The 16958-nt window shown below is 55.8% G+C and overlaps 1 protein-coding gene across 1 annotated transcript; it reads right to left on the bottom strand.

Moving 5' to 3' along the window:
- Nucleotides 1–3882: 3882 nt before the first annotated feature.
- LOC311623433 (BOLA class I histocompatibility antigen, alpha chain BL3-7-like) lies at nucleotides 3883–15405 on the bottom strand. The gene is made up of 7 exons (XM_084885430.1): nucleotides 15247–15405; nucleotides 8752–9012; nucleotides 7544–7819; nucleotides 5129–5404; nucleotides 4922–5017; nucleotides 4595–4627; nucleotides 3883–4346 (listed from the first exon to the last, which is right to left on the bottom strand). Exons 2-7 carry the CDS (start codon nucleotides 8855–8857, stop codon nucleotides 4327–4329), a joined length of 807 nt encoding a protein of 268 aa, XP_084741556.1. The 5' UTR covers nucleotides 8858–9012; nucleotides 15247–15405; the 3' UTR covers nucleotides 3883–4326.
- Nucleotides 15406–16958: the final 1553 nt, after the last annotated feature.

Raw genomic sequence — 16958 nt, forward strand, 5'->3', positions numbered from 1 at the left:
CTCTTGAATGTGTCACTTATGGATGTGAGGAGTGCAAATCTGGTGTCATCTCACACTGACCACTAGCTTTTGGATCACTAATGTGGTGCAGGTCAGCTACTGTCTGAGGCCACCCAGCAGGAGCCACAGCGAGAACCACAGTTTTCTCCTCTTTGCTTCTGGTTTGGAGGTTTTGGAGCTGTCTGACTAGAGCTGCAGTTTGTTAGGTTAAGCTTTGATAGAGCAGGCCATTTATATACAAAAGCCACTCCCTGGAGCTTGGTTGGGTTTGTAGATTGTGCGGGGTAATGTCTCAGTGAGTCACTAGGCTAGGGTGTGGCAAACAGTGATGGCTGCCAGTCAGCCGGCTCTGAGTCTCTGCATTTCCAAGTCAACCATGTCTTGTTCCCCAGTGCAGTAAACAATGATTGCTGGGCGCACCTCTGCAAGAAAGTCACCCTCACTTTCCGACCCGAGCTGACCAGAGCTGCAGTTTGTTAGGTTAAGCTGTGATAGGGTAGGCCATTTATATGCAAAAAATGGTCCTATAACCCTGCAGCCCCAGAGGGAGTATTCAGGGGCCGGGACACAGAGTGGCAGACTGTTCAGCTTCTCCCTGTAGTAGTTTGGGTTCCCAGTGTCTCCCCAGAAACTGGAGTTCAGAGTAATCGGGACTTGTCTCCCTTTGGGTTGAAAGCATTGTTCCCAGTCGCCCGCCGCCAGCCTAATTCACGTACCTCCATACCTCAGCTTTTCAGCGCTTGTGCGCGTCTCAATGCTCTTTTCTCTTTCCTTCTAGTTGTAGAACTTCCACTCAGCCAGCTTTCTGGGTTCTGGGATAGTTAAACGTTTTGTCTTTTGGTTGTAGTTTTGAAATTGTTGTGTGAGGCAGCAGTTTAGGGGTTTACCTTTGCCCCCACCTTGGCTTTTCTCCCCTTTAGTTTCATTTTATGGTTCTATGGGCAAGGCCCTGAACTGCCTCTCAGAGAAATAGGATTTTAAAAAGCTGAAGTGATGCCTATTTGCCAAGGACCTCGCCATCCATTTCCAGAGGAGACACCCCTGAAGGTCAGGTGTCCTTGCTCCTGGTAGCAGGAAGCCTGCTAGGTTCTGTCTAGTCAGTGTGTGAAGTTAGGGGTGGAGGCTGCTCCAGCAAGAGGCTGAGGAAAGTGGAGGAAGAGTCCCCCCAGGCCAGGGGCCAGTGTAGCAGGGATGAACAAGGGGTTCTATGGAAAGTAACCTCACAGGGTGATCTGATCATAAATTCCTAACTGGGTGCTCATGGTGGGTAGGCATGCCCCAGGCCTATAACTTCTGTAGTAAAAGAGCTGTCTTTACCTTAAGCCAGCTCTGTCCGTTGTTCTTGTGCATCTAGTTAGGGCACCTCTGAGATGCCAGAACACTACTCTTTGGGAAGCACATAATCTTATTAATTATCCTATAATCCACTCCCCTCCAGTCATTTTCTTAGCTCCTTCCTTTAAAAAAAGAAAAGAAAAGAAATATATATATTGATTTCAGAGAGGAAGGGAGAGAGAGAGAGAGATAGAAACATCAAAGATGAGAATCATTGATCGGCTGCCTCCTGCACGCCCCCTACTGGGGATCGAGCCTGCAACCCAGGCATGTGCCCTTGGCCAGAATCAAACCTGGGATCCTTTAGTCCACAGGCTGACGCTCTATCCACTGAGCCAACTCAGCCAGGGCGCTAGCTCCTTCCTTAATGCTAAATTCATAAAAGAAACCAAGAAACTGTCTCCAGAGCATTTGTGATCTTTCTTCCAGGCATGTCAGCAATTTGGCTCAAATAAACTCAAAAATTCTCTGCAGGGTTGGGTGGTCTATGTCAACACCCCTCCTCTGGACATTTCTCCTGCCCAAGGCCCAGGCCCCCAGCCAGATGTCATGTTGAGGAGAGAAGACGGCCAGGTCGGGGAGGATGAGCAAAGCCAGCAGCAGAGGGCAGGGCAGTGCAGAAGGCAAGGGCTTGCTGATGGACATCCTCAGCATGGGCCTTTCCCTCATGCAGTTTCTAAACCAAGTAGTCAGTGAGGCCACTAGAAAAGTAAAATGACTACCCTTTGGTCGCAGGTAGGCGGGGCTCCACTGCTGTGCTGGGACTAGACCCGTCCATGGCCTCCTGGCCCCTTTTTCTCCTCTGGAAAAATGGCCCCATAGCCCTGCAGCCCCAGAGGGAGTATTCAGGGGCCTGGACACAGAGCTGCAGAACTGGACAGGAACTCCCAGCCATTCTGCCAGGGCTCCCCCTTACAGAAGCAGCCCTGTTGTGGAGGGTTCTCTGAGCTTACAGCCCCTGCCTCAAAGCCATCACGCCACCGGCCTAAGGCCTGTGCTTGCCTTGGCAGGACCAAAGCTTGGGGTGGGCCTGCTTCTGTGGAGGAGCCTGAAGTCTTGGGCACGTTTGGGGACAGAAAAGTGATGACAACTGTACTGATTCAAAGTGAAGTCTGGTTGGCCAGGAGCCTCCTCCAGTTTCTTCCCAAACACTCAGCCTCCCGCCTCCCTAGGGGAGAAGGCTGGACCTCTGCTCAGGAAGGCTCTACGTGCATCTGGCTGAGGGAGCCCTGCGGGTCCTCCCAGGCCTCGCACCCTGACCCATCTCACTGTACACTCAGACAAGTCTAAAAATGGCACTCGTTTATTACCATAAAAACTTACTAAAGGAGGTCCAGTCCCTTACCAGAAACTCTCGCTCGAGATGTTTCAGATTTTAGAATTCTTTGGCTTTAGAAAGGTGCTGAGGTGTGGGTACTGAATATTGCATCACACTCCCACAGGGTCTGGGGTGACACCCTACCATTAAATAAGCAGTGTTTATGTGGAAAAGACACTAGCAGAAGAAAATAAAGAGTACAAATAGATAAAACGATGCTGAAACCAGTTTGGCTCAGTGGATAGAGTGTTGGCCTGTGCACTGAAGGGTCCCGGGTTCGATTCTGGTCAAGGGCATGTACCTTAGTTGTGGGCACATCCCCAGTGGGGGTTTGCAGGAGGCAGCTGATTGATGTTTCTCTCCCATCGATGTTTCTAACTCTCTATCCTTCTCTCTTCTCTGTAAAAAAATCAATAAAATACATTAATAAATAAATAAATAAACAAAACTCATTTCATGTCAGGTTCTGATGCCAAAGTTTGGAAGAAACTTCTGGTTTGTGGCGGTGTTTTGGAATCAGAATTACAGACAAGGGGTTGCAGAGCTTTACAGAATGGCATGTCATGGCTCTGGTATGAACCAGCGGTAGGACCCTGTCTCCTCACATGGGCACAGGCATGCCACGGGGATTGAACAGCTTAGTCCATGTAAAAGTGCTTATGAGACAGGTCAGTAAGAAACTAGGAAAATGGAATGAGGAAACGGAGACAGACAGTTGAACAAATGGTCAGAAAGGCTGAGCAGTGAACAGCCAGCTAATAGAGCACAAGGCCCTCCCCTCCCCAACGGAAGGTGCCAAAGAGCAGGGGGTTTACGTCACCATAGTCAGGGAGGTAAATAACAAAAAACCATTGGAGCCAGACCCTCCAAGGTAAAGGTAAAACCAACGACCCCAAACTCTATACCATCACAGAATGGAAACTGACACTGTAAGTCGGGGGGCGAAGGCCATGACACTTCCTGAACGGTCCACATTGGGAACAAGACCCTCCCAACCAGAAGGCTGAGCCAGCATCTGGTGCCCCTCCCCCTGGAAACACAGAATCCTAACAACTAACTGACCACACACACCATCACCAACATATCAGTCACCCTAAGGCACACACATACCGCTCTAACCCACACACCCTTACCCGCATCCCCACCGTCACAGGGTGCCTGAGGCTAGGTTGAGAGTTACCTTAAAATAAGTCATCCTGCAAACGGTCAAGAGTAAAAGATCTGAGGAATTATTACATTAAAAAATATATGTGTGTCTTTATTGATTTTTTAGAGAGAGAAGAAGGAAGATAGAAACATTGACCAGCTGTCTCCTGCACGCCCCCTACTGGCGATTGAGCTGGCAACTCAGGCGTGTGCCCTGACCAGGAATTGAATTGGTGACCTCTTGGTTCATAGGTTAACCACTGAGCTATGCCAGCGGGGCAGGAATTATTACATTTTTTAAAGGACTTCAGGAAGATGACAAAACCGTATTAGTGGCACAGACCACTTGTAACAAGGGTGAGGAGGGCTCAGTTTTGGGGCGGGATGGGCCCACTGTGGTCAGATCACATCTGCCAGTCAGTGCAAGGCGCTTCCAGGCCCCGATGGCCCCACAGAACACCTTCTTGGTCTGCGAACTTCTGTCAGTAGAGGAGCTGAGCACCCCTGTTCCCACTGGGCTCTGGGAATTATGGGGGTCCCTCTCCACCTGCAGGGAGGAAGGAGGAAGGTGACCCCACTGCTCCTGGTTCTCACCAAACCAGGTGGTGACTCCCAGGAGTGCCCTTACCCCGCCCTCTCTGCCTGGCTTCAGGGTTTGGAGGGAGTGGGCTGAGGCTAGGCTGCAGGAGAAATCCCCAGTCCTAGTGCCTGGCCCCCATCTTTGTTCTAAGGCCCCACAGTCATGCTGGGAGCACCTGGGGCTTCCTCTCCAGAGCCCGCCCATCCCACAGTCACCTGGGGCTTGTTTGTAGGATTCCGTGTTCCTGGCTGTGGGGAGAAGACAAAGCAAGAAGTGAGGTGAGGTGAGTGGGGGCCTGGGTCTCCCTTCCTTCTCCCGCTCCCCTCTAGTCTAGGCCCTTCCAAGCTCAGGCCCAGCAGTCTCCCCTGGCTAGAGGGTCCTTGGGGCCCTAGGACGGTGTGCGGCTGTGGGCAGGGGGCAGGCTCAGTAGTAGCTGCTGCTCCCCAGAAGGGAAAGTTGCAGCTGAAGGGATGGGAGCAGAGTATCCCCCTGTGAGGCTGGACCAGCCCGAGGGCCTCCCACCTTGATTCTACCCCACCTACCTCGAAGGCACGTTGTAGTGGTCAAGATCACAACTCCAACCACCAGCAGGATAGTGCAGGTAACCACGGCAACGAGTGCTTGACGAGGGGGCGGTTCTGAGGCAGGTGGAGAAAAGCAGGCACCCCCAGGACCATGGGACTATCTCTGACGGCTCTGGGACCCTCCTTGCCCTCCTGGTCCCCACCAGCCAAAGCCCAGCTCCTCACCCCAAGCCACAGTGAGTGTGTGGTTTAGGCCAGAGTGCTGCACGCGGCAGCTGTAGCCAGCCTCCTCCCCGGCCTGCACCCACACGGCAGCCCATGTCTGGTAGGTGCCGTCCCCGCTGGGGCGCGTCTCCACGTGCTCAGTCTCCAAGGCCAGCTCCTCCTCCCCCAGCCACCAGCTCAGTGAGATATCCTGTGGATAGAAGCCCCGGGCCCAGCACCTCAGCGTGGTTCCCCTGCCTTGGATCATGTGCCTTGTCACCTGCACCGTGGGTGGCTCTGCAGAGAGGTAGAGGGAGGAAGGCTGGTGAGAGGCAACTCTGCTGTCTTGATCCCAGGCCCCTCCAGCATCTTCCATGGTGGAGGGCAGGGAGATGAGGATAGGACTCTCTCCAGGGGGCACTAAACCACTGTTGGAGGCAGGGACAACCTTTTGTCAACCATTCCAAAGGGGCCCTGTCCTGGGGTTCTCATGGCAGGGATGTGACTTCCTGCCCTCACCTCCAAAGGAGCCCTGGGTGGGGCCGTTGGGTCCATACATATTTTAAAACAGATTTTTATTCAGAGGAAGCGAGAGGGCCCCCTGCTGGGGATTGAGCCTGCAACCCAAGCATGTGCCCTGACCCGGACCTCCTGGATCATAGTTTGGTGCTCAACCACTGAGCCACACCGGCAGGGCTATTGGGTCCTATATTGACACCACCCCCTTCATGCCACAGAGACCCTAGGGTTTTCTTAGAATTTATATACTTCCCCCATGACCTCCTGCACACAGCAGGGGCCGAATAAGAGGTTGTTAAATGATGTCCCTCTCCTCACCTTAGAACAAGCATAATTGTGAGTATGGGCTCTGGAGCAGGACAGCCTGGTTGTCCACAACCCTCTGCCTCACAGGCCCTAATGGGGACCCATCGTTTCTTCCTCTCAGAGTTGTTCTGAATGACACAATCCAGGTGCCACAGTTCATTTTATCTACACTAATAAAAGAATAAGATGCAAATTGATAGTATCTTTGAAAATGCTCACTAGCCAATCAGAAGGGAATATGCAAATAACCCAACAAAGGTGGCGAGTTAATTTGCATACACAGGCGCTAAGTGGGTGGGACGCTTGTGTTGTCACTATAGCTAGCAGCCAGGGGAAGGAAGGCCCATACCTGCACGAATCTTTGTGCATCGGGCCTCTAGTGTGTCAATATGAATGGGCCATCGGGATGCCCGTACATTTGGTAAGAATTTTCTGGGGTGTTGAGGGCCCTTCTGGGTGAGAATCACACTGGATTCTGTGGACTCAGTAAAGAGATGGCCCTCCCAAGTGTGGGTGGGCCTCATCCAGTGCCTTGAAGATCTGCATGGGGCAGAGGCTGCGAGAGAGAACTGCCTGGCTGCTTGAGCAGGGACACTAGTCTTTCCTGTCATCACTCTCTGTGGGTTGAGTCTGTCCACATTTGGCCAGATCGGTGCCATTGGTCCCCCCACCCCCTTCTCCAGCTTGTCGACTACAGATCTTAAAACTTGTAAGCCTCCATGACCACATGAGTCAATTCCTTATATTACACCTCTTTCTCTTTATAACTACAAACCTGTTGGTTCTGTTTTTGTTTCTGTGGATAACCTGCCTAACCTACCAGGAGAAGGAGGTAGAACCTGGTGCTGAATGGAGTCCAACACCACTCATTTAATGGCAATATGGTGCCGCAGGGACGCATGGCGAGTACCGCCACCCTATTACACTGATGAGGAAACAGACACAAGCCAGGCAGCAAGTCCTGGAGCAGCTGTGGTTCTGGAGGCTGGGCTCAAGTACTGGAGCTCTAACCCACATGCTCTCTCATATACAAGCCTTCTCCTGACGTTACTTGTCCTAACCTCCCTTGGAGGACTGTCTTCTCCATTACCTCAGCCTATTCGCATCCCACCACTCGGTGAGCTGATGTCCATGGAGTGCTGAGCCCGGCCCCAGCAGCCTGTGGCCTCTACCCTCACACCCCCTTCCTTAATATCCACCTCAGCCCTCTATCTCCCGCCCTGCCAGCTAGGGTCAGGAGTCTGGGGAGCATGCTTAGCACAGGCTGTGTGGAAGGAGGGGGCGAAGCGTCCCCAGCAGTCCTGCAGGTCCTGGGGGTAGTGATGGATGCTATCCCCGGAGCCTGGGGGTGTTTCCCAAGGAGCAGAACCACAGGAAACCCCAAAAAGACTTTATGAGCCCCCCAAGTTTAATCCATTCTCTACAGATGAAGAAATGAGACTGAGTTAGGGGATTCCAGAACTCCTCCCTGCCCAGCTCCCCTGGAGTGAGGGCCTGAGCTGGGTCCTCCCTGCTCTGGTGATTGGCCATCTTCCTGGGCCCCCGCAGAAGTCCCCCCCCCTCTGGAGAATGGGAGCGTGGCCCCTCTGCCCGCCTCAGGCTGGGCCTTACCTCTGCGGGTGAGGCTCTGGCCGCCCAGCTCCAGGTACCTGTGCAGGGAGGCGAGGCAGAGGCCTTCCAGGTAGGCCTTGTCATACTCGGCATAGCAGCGCTCTGACTCCCACCAGCGCTTGGTCCGCACGGCCATGGGCTCGGCCGACACCCAGCTCAGAGTCTCCAGGTCCAGTGACAGGTGGTCCTTCCCATCAAAGCCAAACTGCCAGAAGCTGCTGGAGCGGCCATCCTCCTGGATTTCACAGCCGAACATGCGCTGAGCGCTGTGTGTGCCTGGGTGTGTGGGCAGGAGCCACGGTTAGCTGGGCGGTGGGTGAGGGCTGAGTCATTGTTCTGTCATCCACTCCCCTCCATGCCATTTTCCTTAATTCCTTAACGCTAAGGGGCCTCCTGAGTATGGGGGCAGGGCCGGGCCCCGGGCAATTTGGATGAGCAGCTCGGGCTAAGAAGACTGTTGGGCCTTTCATGTGGGAAGAACACTCAAGTTCATAACTAGTCACACTGATATTTTCTGTGCTAGCGAGAAGGAAAAGATTTGGTTCTTATGGGTATAAGATGCCCTCGCCATTAGGAGGGGGAAATCCGGGCACCTGGCTAGTCACTCTCCTACTGAGGGCGGGCCCTGCTTCTGGGCTGAGCTCACCTTCCCAGTCTCGGTGCTTTACACCTGGCCTTTGGGGCCTTTGTGTCCTGTGGGAGCCCGGGCCCAGGTGGGAGGGTGCAGTATGAAGGAGTTGTGCCTCACGTGGCACATCCGCAGCCCTGGCCCTGGGTGTGAGCTCGCTGCTGTGGAGTGAGGAGGCTGAAGGTGGAAGAAATGCTCCTGTCCTTTGCTGACATTGGGCGGAATCAGAGGTCCTCCTCTGGATCTGTCTCCTACCCTGTGCTGTCTGCCCAGTTCAAGTTCATCTGGCCTTCCTCCCCTCCCTATGGTGTCTGGGGGTGGGCACGATTTGAAACATTTGGGATGGGTGAGGCAGGGAAAGGCTGCTCTTTCTGCTGAGGCCTGGGACCCTAGGGAGCTGAAGGGGAGACATTGTGGGCTCCCAGCTCCTGTGGGTGCTTCCTAGTCTGGTCTGTGGGCCAGCTGCTGACATCACAGCTGATTCTGCAGGCCCTAGTGCCCCTGCTTGGCTATGGGGGCAGCAGCCTCAGGAGCCTCCCTAGCGGAAGGAGGGCGGCTGGGGCAGGGGGCCATCACGCACCGCCACTCTGGTTGTAGTAGCCCATCACTGTCCACATCTCCACCTGCTGCACCTCTGCCCAGGCCTTCTGCTTCTGGGTCTCCATCTCCCAGTAGTGGGCGTCCATGGGGGCTATCCACGGGGCCTGGGGCTCGGCCCTGCCCACACGACTGTCATACCGTATGAAGGGCTGGTCGTTCACGTAGCCCACAGCCAGGAACTGGGGAAGGCCGGGGCCCGGCTCCGACAGGGCCAGGTAGTGGTAGCGGAGGGAGTGCGTCCCTGTGGAAACACACACTGCCTCAGGCTCGCACTGTGTCAGGCTGCACCAGGGGTCGGGTCAGAGCCTACCCAGAGAATTCCCTATCTTGAGCAAGAGCAAGAACTGGCCATTTCAGTTACAAAACAGGGCATCTGAGTGGTCTAAACAATCTAATATTGAGGCCAAGGTTCATGCGCTGAGCTGGTGACTTTACTCCACCACTGTTTTTGGTTCCTCTCTCAGGGCCTACTCACTCATACCTTACACTCATCTCAAGCAAGCGTGAGTATCCGGTTTCTAATCTCACAGTTAAAAAGGCTGTGGTTGCCCTTGCCGGCGTGGATAGAGTATCAGTGGATAGAGTATCAGTCTGCAGATGGAAGGGTCCCAGGTTGGATTCTGGCCAAGGACACATGCCTGGGTTGTGGCTCAATCCCCAAAGGGGTGTGTATATGTGTGTGCAGGAGGCAACCGATCAATGATTCTCTCTCATCATTGAGGTTTCTATCTCTCTCTCCTCTTTTCCTCTCTGAAACCAATAAAGAAATATAATTTTTTAAAAAGGTTGTGGGTTTTAAAAAGTTGTTTGTTTAGAAGCTTAACTTATGTAGAACTGTTCATTTCCCAGAGAAACCGATAAAGGTTGACCATCATTCTTGGCTTGAACCTGGGCTGGGGAGCTGGTGGCACCTGGACTTCACCCCCACCAGTTCTCTCCCCTCCACAGCAGACATTGCTAGTTGATCTCTTTAAATCTAAATGCTGCCTCAGCTTGCTCCCTTCCATGTCTCCAAAAGCACCAAATGATTGACTTGGTGCTGGAGAGGAAATCAGTTTGGCAGCCAGCCCAATGTTACTGTTGTCACTAGCTAGCTGGAGTGAAGGGGAAGCCAGACATCACATATCTGGATAAACAAGAAAAATGAATAAAAATGCACGACAGGCTGGGCAGCAGTAAGCGCTAAAGGGAAAAGAGTACGAATATGTAAAATGTTAAGTGAGGGGTTTAAAGTCTGAGATGGGACGGTCAGGAATGGCCTTCCCAAAAAGGGAACTTTTGAGTGAAAACTTGATGGAGCCAGTCATGCAAAAATCTGGGAGAGAGCATTCCAGAAGAGGAAAAGCCAGTGCAACGGACCCGAGGCAAGAGGGTGTTTGGAGACTGCTGTAATAACAGGAAATAAAATGGTCCTGTGACTCAGGGCCACAGTAGGGATGAAGAAGGGGCTGAGTGCTGACTGCTCAGGCTTGGCCAGGCGTCTAGAATGGCCTGATCCTAGCCCTCTGCACCATGCGAGTGATGGTTCCTGGTCTTGGCTTCTGCTCCACCCTGGATTACTTCACCAACAGCTTACTCCTGGCATTGGGTGCCCATCCCAGGAAGAAGGGCCACAAGCTCTTTATCATAGCTGACTCCCAGGTACTGCCCTGCACGTACCCAGTGAGGAGCCTGGCATCCCTCCTGCCCTGAAAACCCCACCACTGTCTATCTGCTCTACCTGCCAGATGGCCCTGGGGGCCCAGCCTGCTCTCTGTGGGGCTTCACACACTGACTGCACCCCTCTTTTTCCCAGGAAGAAGGTCTGTACTGTGACTAGACACTCACTTGCTCACCAGATCCCGGAAGGTTCATCATGCCTTGGGCTCCAGCCCAGAGTGTGGCAAAATCAGCTGAGGGAGCAATCATCAGGCCACTCCCTGGCTCTGGAGGTACCAGGCCACCCCTGCCAGGCTGGGGTCAGTGCCAGGCACTATGGGGCCACAGCAGGAGGAAGTGAGGGCCACATGACAGCTGCTTAGGGGAACCTGCTTCTGCTGTGACACGACCTAAGGGAGTGGCCACATGCCCATTGCTGCCTCAGGGTCAGTCTCTTCCTCTGACTGTGGTGGGGAGCAAGAGCCCTGGCCCCTCCCCTGCACCCTCCCTCCCAGGAGGCTTTTTGCCTCTGCTCCACAATCCACAGGTACTGGCCCTCCAGCTGTGTGGCATGAGGGAGTATGTCACAGCTCCGGCCTGCTCTCCTCTGTCAGTGAGAACCTCCCGCGTGGGGCGCTCACTGAGGCAGTGGAGGCACAGCAGTGGCAGGAAAATGCCCCAGACTCATTTCCCAGTCTCCCTGCTGTTTGCAGGGAAGAGGTGGCCTCGGAAGGAAAGAGTTGGGTGGGGAAGCTTCCTGAAAAGCCAGCCCTCTGGAGACCAGGTCCCTGCCCCCAGGCACCCTGGGAGGCTCTGGCCTCGGTGTCCCCCACCCTGGCAGAGTCCCCCCTCCCTGAGCCAGTCCCCCCCAGACTCCCAGACTTCGGATGTGCCTTCCTGCAGGTTGGGGGCTCCTGGCCTCCGCTACCCGGCCCCTCCAGGCGGCAGGGCCTTACCTCCAGGCCATGGCTTGTTTTCCAACTTCAGGCCGGCCAGTTCTGCCATCACGGCCTTCGCTAAGGAAGCCGGGCCATCAGCCACCAACGGCAGTCCCCAGGGGCTCTCTGCAAGGGGAATGGAAAAGGGAAGCGTGACTCTCCAGGCTTTACATCCTCGTGTCTGCTGGGAGAGAAGGTATGGAATGGCAACGAGAGAGGCCCGTTGGCAAGGGAGAGGGGCGTGGGGCCCGGCCTCGGAATCACCAAACTTCTCCAGCACCCAGGTGCAAAGCCAACAAGGTGAGTCGCAGGTCTCAGTGCCAGGAGTGCTTTCCGAGCTCTGTAAGTATTGATTCATGGTGTTTTCACAGGCATTTCCTGTAAGGTAGTCCCTGACTGCTCCCACTTAGAGAGGAGGGAGGCCATGGCTGGGCTGCCCCCTCGTCTGCCCAGCACCGCCCAGCAGCTCTGATAATCCTGTCACTGATGTGGATTTAGTTGTTCTGGGGCAGGGGAACTGGACACTGCAGGTGTGCAAGCTCCCAGGTGACCCTCATATGCTGCCAGGTGGCCAGCCCACACCTCCTGGCTGGCATGATTACTGCTCAGCTCTGCCAGCCCTGATCTCCTTGCATTGGACAAGCATCTACTGAGCACCTATCATAAGCCAGGCACTGAGCCAGGTGTGTGTGTGTGTGTGTGTGTGTGTGTGTGGAGGGGGACAGAGATGACCTGAGGCAGACATGGCCCCAAGGGAGATCAGGTTTAGCAGGAAGGGGGACAACTGAACACTTAAACCAGATTCAGTAAGGCTGGTGGGAGCTGAGGTGTGTTGGGTGCAGGAGGTACCAGGTACTGGTAACAATCTGGGGACAGGAGGGTGCTGGGTCAGGAGTCTTATAGACTGAGCCCAAAGGAAACCTCACCAGCTGTGAGTTTCCAGGCAGTGGGGTAGGTGAGCAGAGAAGAACATTCTAGGCTAGGGATTCTTCAGGTGTTATCCCTGGCCCAGCTGAATCAGTGTCACCTGGGAACTTGTTAGAAATGCACATTCTTAGGCCCCTGCCGAATGAATTAGAAACGGGGTGGGGACCAGCTTTCTGTAGTTCACAATCCCTCTGGGTGACTTTCAGGTGATTCTCAAGTTTGCTCTTGGCAAAAAACTAGCAAAGTATGAATTCCTGGAGGAAGACTGGTGTATACCAGGAAAATCAAGGGCAAGGGCAGACTGTAAATTTAAGAGATGAGTCTGGGAGCCTGTCTGCTGTGGCTCAGTGGTTAAGCATCGATCTATGAGCCAGGAGGTCATGGTTCTGTTCCCAGTCAGGGCACATGCTCAGGTTGCAGGCTCCTTCCTCAGTAGGGAGCATGCAGAAGGCAACTCATTATTGATGTTTCTATCTCTCTCCTCCCTTTCTCTCTCTGAAATCAATAAAAACATACTTACAAAAAAAGGGAGATGAGTCTGGGGAGGAGAGAAAGGACTAGATTGCCTCTCGATGCCTAGTTTCCCCTTTAGAACGTGGGGGATAATAGGATGGTTGTGAGGGTACGCTAAGTTAATATTGCCAAGTGCCTGGAATAGTGCCTGGGAGGGGGTCAGCCCACGCTGGTGCAGATCCTAAGGCTGGAATCCTGGGGGAGGGTCTGGGCCAGAGAAAGGACGTGGCAGAGGTTGGCATGGAGGGGGCCCTGAATCCCTGGGCTTAGCTGAGCCTTCTATGGAGGGAAGGGCTGGGGAGGCAGAGTAAGAAGGGTCTGCAGAACCATCTGAGGAGTGGGGGAGGGGTAGTGGGAGACCAGAGAAGTCTCAGGAGGCCTGTGACGTCCCAAGGGAGCATGTCTCAGAGCCCACGCCAGCCTCTGAGGTCCCTGCCCCGCCTGCCCTTCGCACTGCTCCCAGCTCAGCGCCAGCAGCACGCCAGCAGGGTGCTCAGGCAGACACCCCAGAGCAATCCCTTCATCCTGCTCTCTCCTCCCAGTCCTAACTCCAGTTTTCCTTAGCACCCAGCTTTGTAACTATCTATCTTAATAATTCTGTCCCTAGTTGTCTTGTCCCAAAGGCTACTGATTAATTCTGCTGTCTAGCCTTTCTCACCTGGTCAGGATGCCCTGCCTGAGGCAGCATGAACTCCAGAGCCAGCCTTCTGGGTCCAAGTCCTAAGCAGCCAATTAACTGCCAACCTCGCGGAGCCTAGTTTTCCTGTTTGTCCTGGAGATAGCTATACCTGAATCTGTAGTGTGCTGGAGGCATGCACACTCACCTCTGTCCCGTCCACTCCTCACCTCCTCGAGGGAGGGCCGGCAGCCAGGAACACTGAGGGGCCTGCTGGACCCTCTGGCTTTGTCCCCTCCATGTGCCGTCTCTCTCCTACAGTATGGCACACACCTGGGTTTATCCTGCCACTCTCGCCTCTTTGCTTGGGGTCTCATCCCCCTGGGCCAGCCCTGACTCTTCCCCTGACAAGGCTACAGGGCCTGTATGCATACAGCCATGACCATCTCTGCCCTGCACAACTGGGACCACTCGTGTGCCCCTTTACGCCAGGGAGGGGCTGTAAGAGGCTCTTACCCTGGGGTCCACAGACCCCTAGGTGAACCTGAAAACTTGAGTTTGAGAGCCTCAATTTGGAGGGAAGATATAACCTGCTTATTTTCACAGACTTCTAGCTGACATTTAGCCTTTCCTCTCATGATGATGGAAGGCAACGGAGTGCAGCAGGATTCCTTTGTAATCCTGTGTGTTTCCTTTTATGTATTAAGAACATTCTGTGCCCTAACCGTTTGGCTCAGTGGATAGAGCATCGGCCTGCAGACTGAAGGGTCTCAGGGTCCCAGGTTCCATTCTGGTCAAGGGCATGTACCTTGATTGTGGGCACATGATGTTTCTCTCCCATTGATATTTCTAACTATCCCTCTCCCTTCCTCTCTGTAAAAAAAAATCAATAAAATATATTTAAAAAAATCATATATATATATATATATATATATATATATATATATAATTTTTTTTTTAAAGAGAACATTCTGAGGCGGTATCTAAGCCTTAGATTCTAAGACTCAGAAAAGGTCTAACAACTCCAGGGCAGAGTGCTGTCACCTAGTGGCCTCTGTGGGCCTTATTTGAAGTCTGTAGATTGTAAACTGAGGATGTCCTGAAAAGTTGCACTGGCTTCTTGTAAGTGAAGCACTTATAACAGATGTTCGCACATAGGACCCCAGCTAGTGTGACTGCCGCGACGGGGACGCTTGCCGGCCTCGAATCAGCCCTGCGCAGCCCTCGCCAGCCGTGGGGAATTCGGGATGGGCGCGGCCCGGCCAGCTCTGCGCACCAAAGTTAAACTGAGAAAGAATGGAAATTCCGAGCCAGGTTACTTGCTCCTTTCTCTTCACCCTCCACCTCCGCCAGGGCAGCCCGAGAGAGCCTCGCCAAGGGGCCGGGGAGACCCCTCCCCGCGATGGACCGGGCACGGCCGAGCTCGGCGGGGCCGCGCCAGCTCAGACCTGCGCAAGGAGCGTGCCCAGGGCTTTCCCGGAGGAGCGAGCGCGAGCGACAGCGGGTCCTCCGGAGGAACCGGGCCTTCAGGAAGCTGCGGCCTCGGCGGGTGCCAACGTCCCTGCCCCGCCGGTCCCCGCGGTCCCCACCCGCTGGCCGCTCACCCCGGTCCGGGGCCACAGTTGGAGGCGGCAAAACAGAAGGCCTGAACCAGGCTTTAAAGCAACCCCCAAACCTGTCACCCCACGGGCCACCGGCCACCGGCTTGCCCATAAGTTCCGGACCCCCTTTCCCCACCGCAGACTCTAGGTTGGCTCTCCAACTCACCCCGCCCCAGCCCACGTCTCCTTCGCTTCCTCCACGCCCACTGCGCTCGGTGGGGAGGACCGGGAGTGCCCCTCACCTGCCGCGCCCTCCCGCGCCAGCTCCCGCAGCAACAGCAGCAGCAGCAGCGCCGGCGCGCACGCCGGGCTCCGCGGGCCCCGGGCCGCCAGCCTCGCGCGCAGCTCCAGGGCGCTGGCCCGGCCCGGACAGCTTTCGGCTGAGGGGCCGGTGGTCTTGCGTCAGCGCTCGGAGCCTTCTGACCGCCAACGCCTCCCTTCCAATGCTGAGCTTCTTCAGAGGCGTAGGTGCTGCGTGCCCCCGCCCGGCCCCGCCCGCCCGCCCGGCCCCGCCCGCCCGCCCGGCCCCGCCCGCCCGCCCGGCCCCGCCCGGCCCCGCCCGCCCGCCCGGCCCCGCCCGCCCGCCCGGCCCCGCCCCCGCCCGCCCGGCCCCGCCCCCGCCCGCCCGGCCCCGCCCCCGCCCGCCCGGCCCCGCCCCCGCCCGCCCGGCCCCGCCCCCGCCCGCCCGGCCCCGCCCCCGCCCGCCCGGCCCCGCCCCCGCCCGCCCGGCCCCGCCCCCGCCCGCCCGGCCCCGCCCCCGCCCGCCCGGCCCCGCCCCCGCCCGCCCGGCCCCGCCCGGCCCCGCCCGCCCGGCCCCGCCCGCCCGGCCCCGTCCTGCTCTGGTCCCGCCCCCGCCCCGCCCCGCCCCGCCCAGTCCTGCTCTGTTCTCTCCCTGTCCCCTCCCCCGCCCCGCCCCGCCCCGTCCTGCCCCGCCCCGTCCTGCTCTGGCCCCGCCCCGCCCCGCCCTCGCTCAGGCCTGTCTCTGGCTGATTCTCTGCAGGCACCCTCTGCTGGTCCTCAGAAGGAGAAAATCAAGTGTGAAAGAAAAACAATCATGTTGGTAATTATGAAATACTAGAGACCCAGTGTACAAAATTCGTACACGGGTTGGGGGGTGTTCCTCAGCCCAGCCTGCACCCTCTCCAATCTGGGACCCCTCTAGGGATGCCCAGTGGGATCAGGCCTAGACCGGCAGTCGGACATCCCGCTCACAATCCAGGATAGAGGCTTGGTGCATGGGTGGGGGCCAGCTGGTTTGCCCTGAAGGGTGTCCCGGATCAGGGTGAGGGTTCCCTTGGGGCACACGTGTCAAACACAAGGCCCGCGGGCCAAATCCAGCCTGCCAGGCCTTGCAATGTGGCCCGCACCGCGCTGTCATCACTGCACTCCGCTGTCAGTTTATGACATTGTCAGTTTATGACTGTTCAGTAAACCATTCGGCCCGCGATTTAGGCTGGATTTTAGATTTTGGCCCCTTCTCTGATTGAGTTCGACACCCCTACTGGGGCATGGAGCAGCCTGGGCCATGGGCCAGTGGTAGTTTGCAGGGCAGCCACGCCCTCGTGAGACCCAAGCAGAGGCCTTGGTATCTGGGACTTATTTATCTTCTATAATTGAAACTTTGTAGCCTTAAGCAGACGCCAAAGCAGGCCAGGGCTGCAGAAGCTTGGCTTCCTCCATCACCAGGGGCAACCCTAGCCTCCTGCTCTCTCCAACTCCGTGGCTGCCGCCATTTTTGTTGGGATTTATTTATCTTCTATAATTGAAACTTTATAGCCTGGAGTGGAGGCCTAGGCTGGCCAGCCCACCCGAGAAGGATGAGGCAAGAGAAGAAATACTAAAGCTGTTCCAGGTCCACAGGCAGGAGGGATGCTCAAGGTGGGTGGAAGAAGAGAGGGGTGTGTAAGTGGACAAGGGCTCTAGGGTGTGCAGAAAGCTTGGCTTCCTTCATCAT

Source organism: Pipistrellus hanaki (assembly GCF_964339955.1).
Source record: "Pipistrellus hanaki genome assembly, chromosome: 5".
NCBI classification, from domain to species: domain Eukaryota; kingdom Metazoa; phylum Chordata; class Mammalia; order Chiroptera; family Vespertilionidae; genus Pipistrellus; species Pipistrellus hanaki.

What these genes read in the sequence shown, in the direction of transcription:
- LOC311623433 (XM_084885430.1), bottom strand. Translation starts at nt 8,857, where the DNA reads ATGGACGCCCACTACTGGGAGATGGAGACCCAGAAGCAGAAGGCCTGG. An exon ending in CTACTACAACCAGAGTGGCG is followed by an intron (nt 7,820 to 8,751) that starts GTGCGTGATGGC and finishes CCACACACCCAG; the next exon opens with GCACACACAGCGCTCAGCGC. An exon ending in CACTACAACGTGCCTTCGAG is followed by an intron (nt 4,628 to 4,921) that starts GTAGGTGGGGTA and finishes TTCTCCCCACAG; the next exon opens with CCAGGAACACGGAATCCTAC.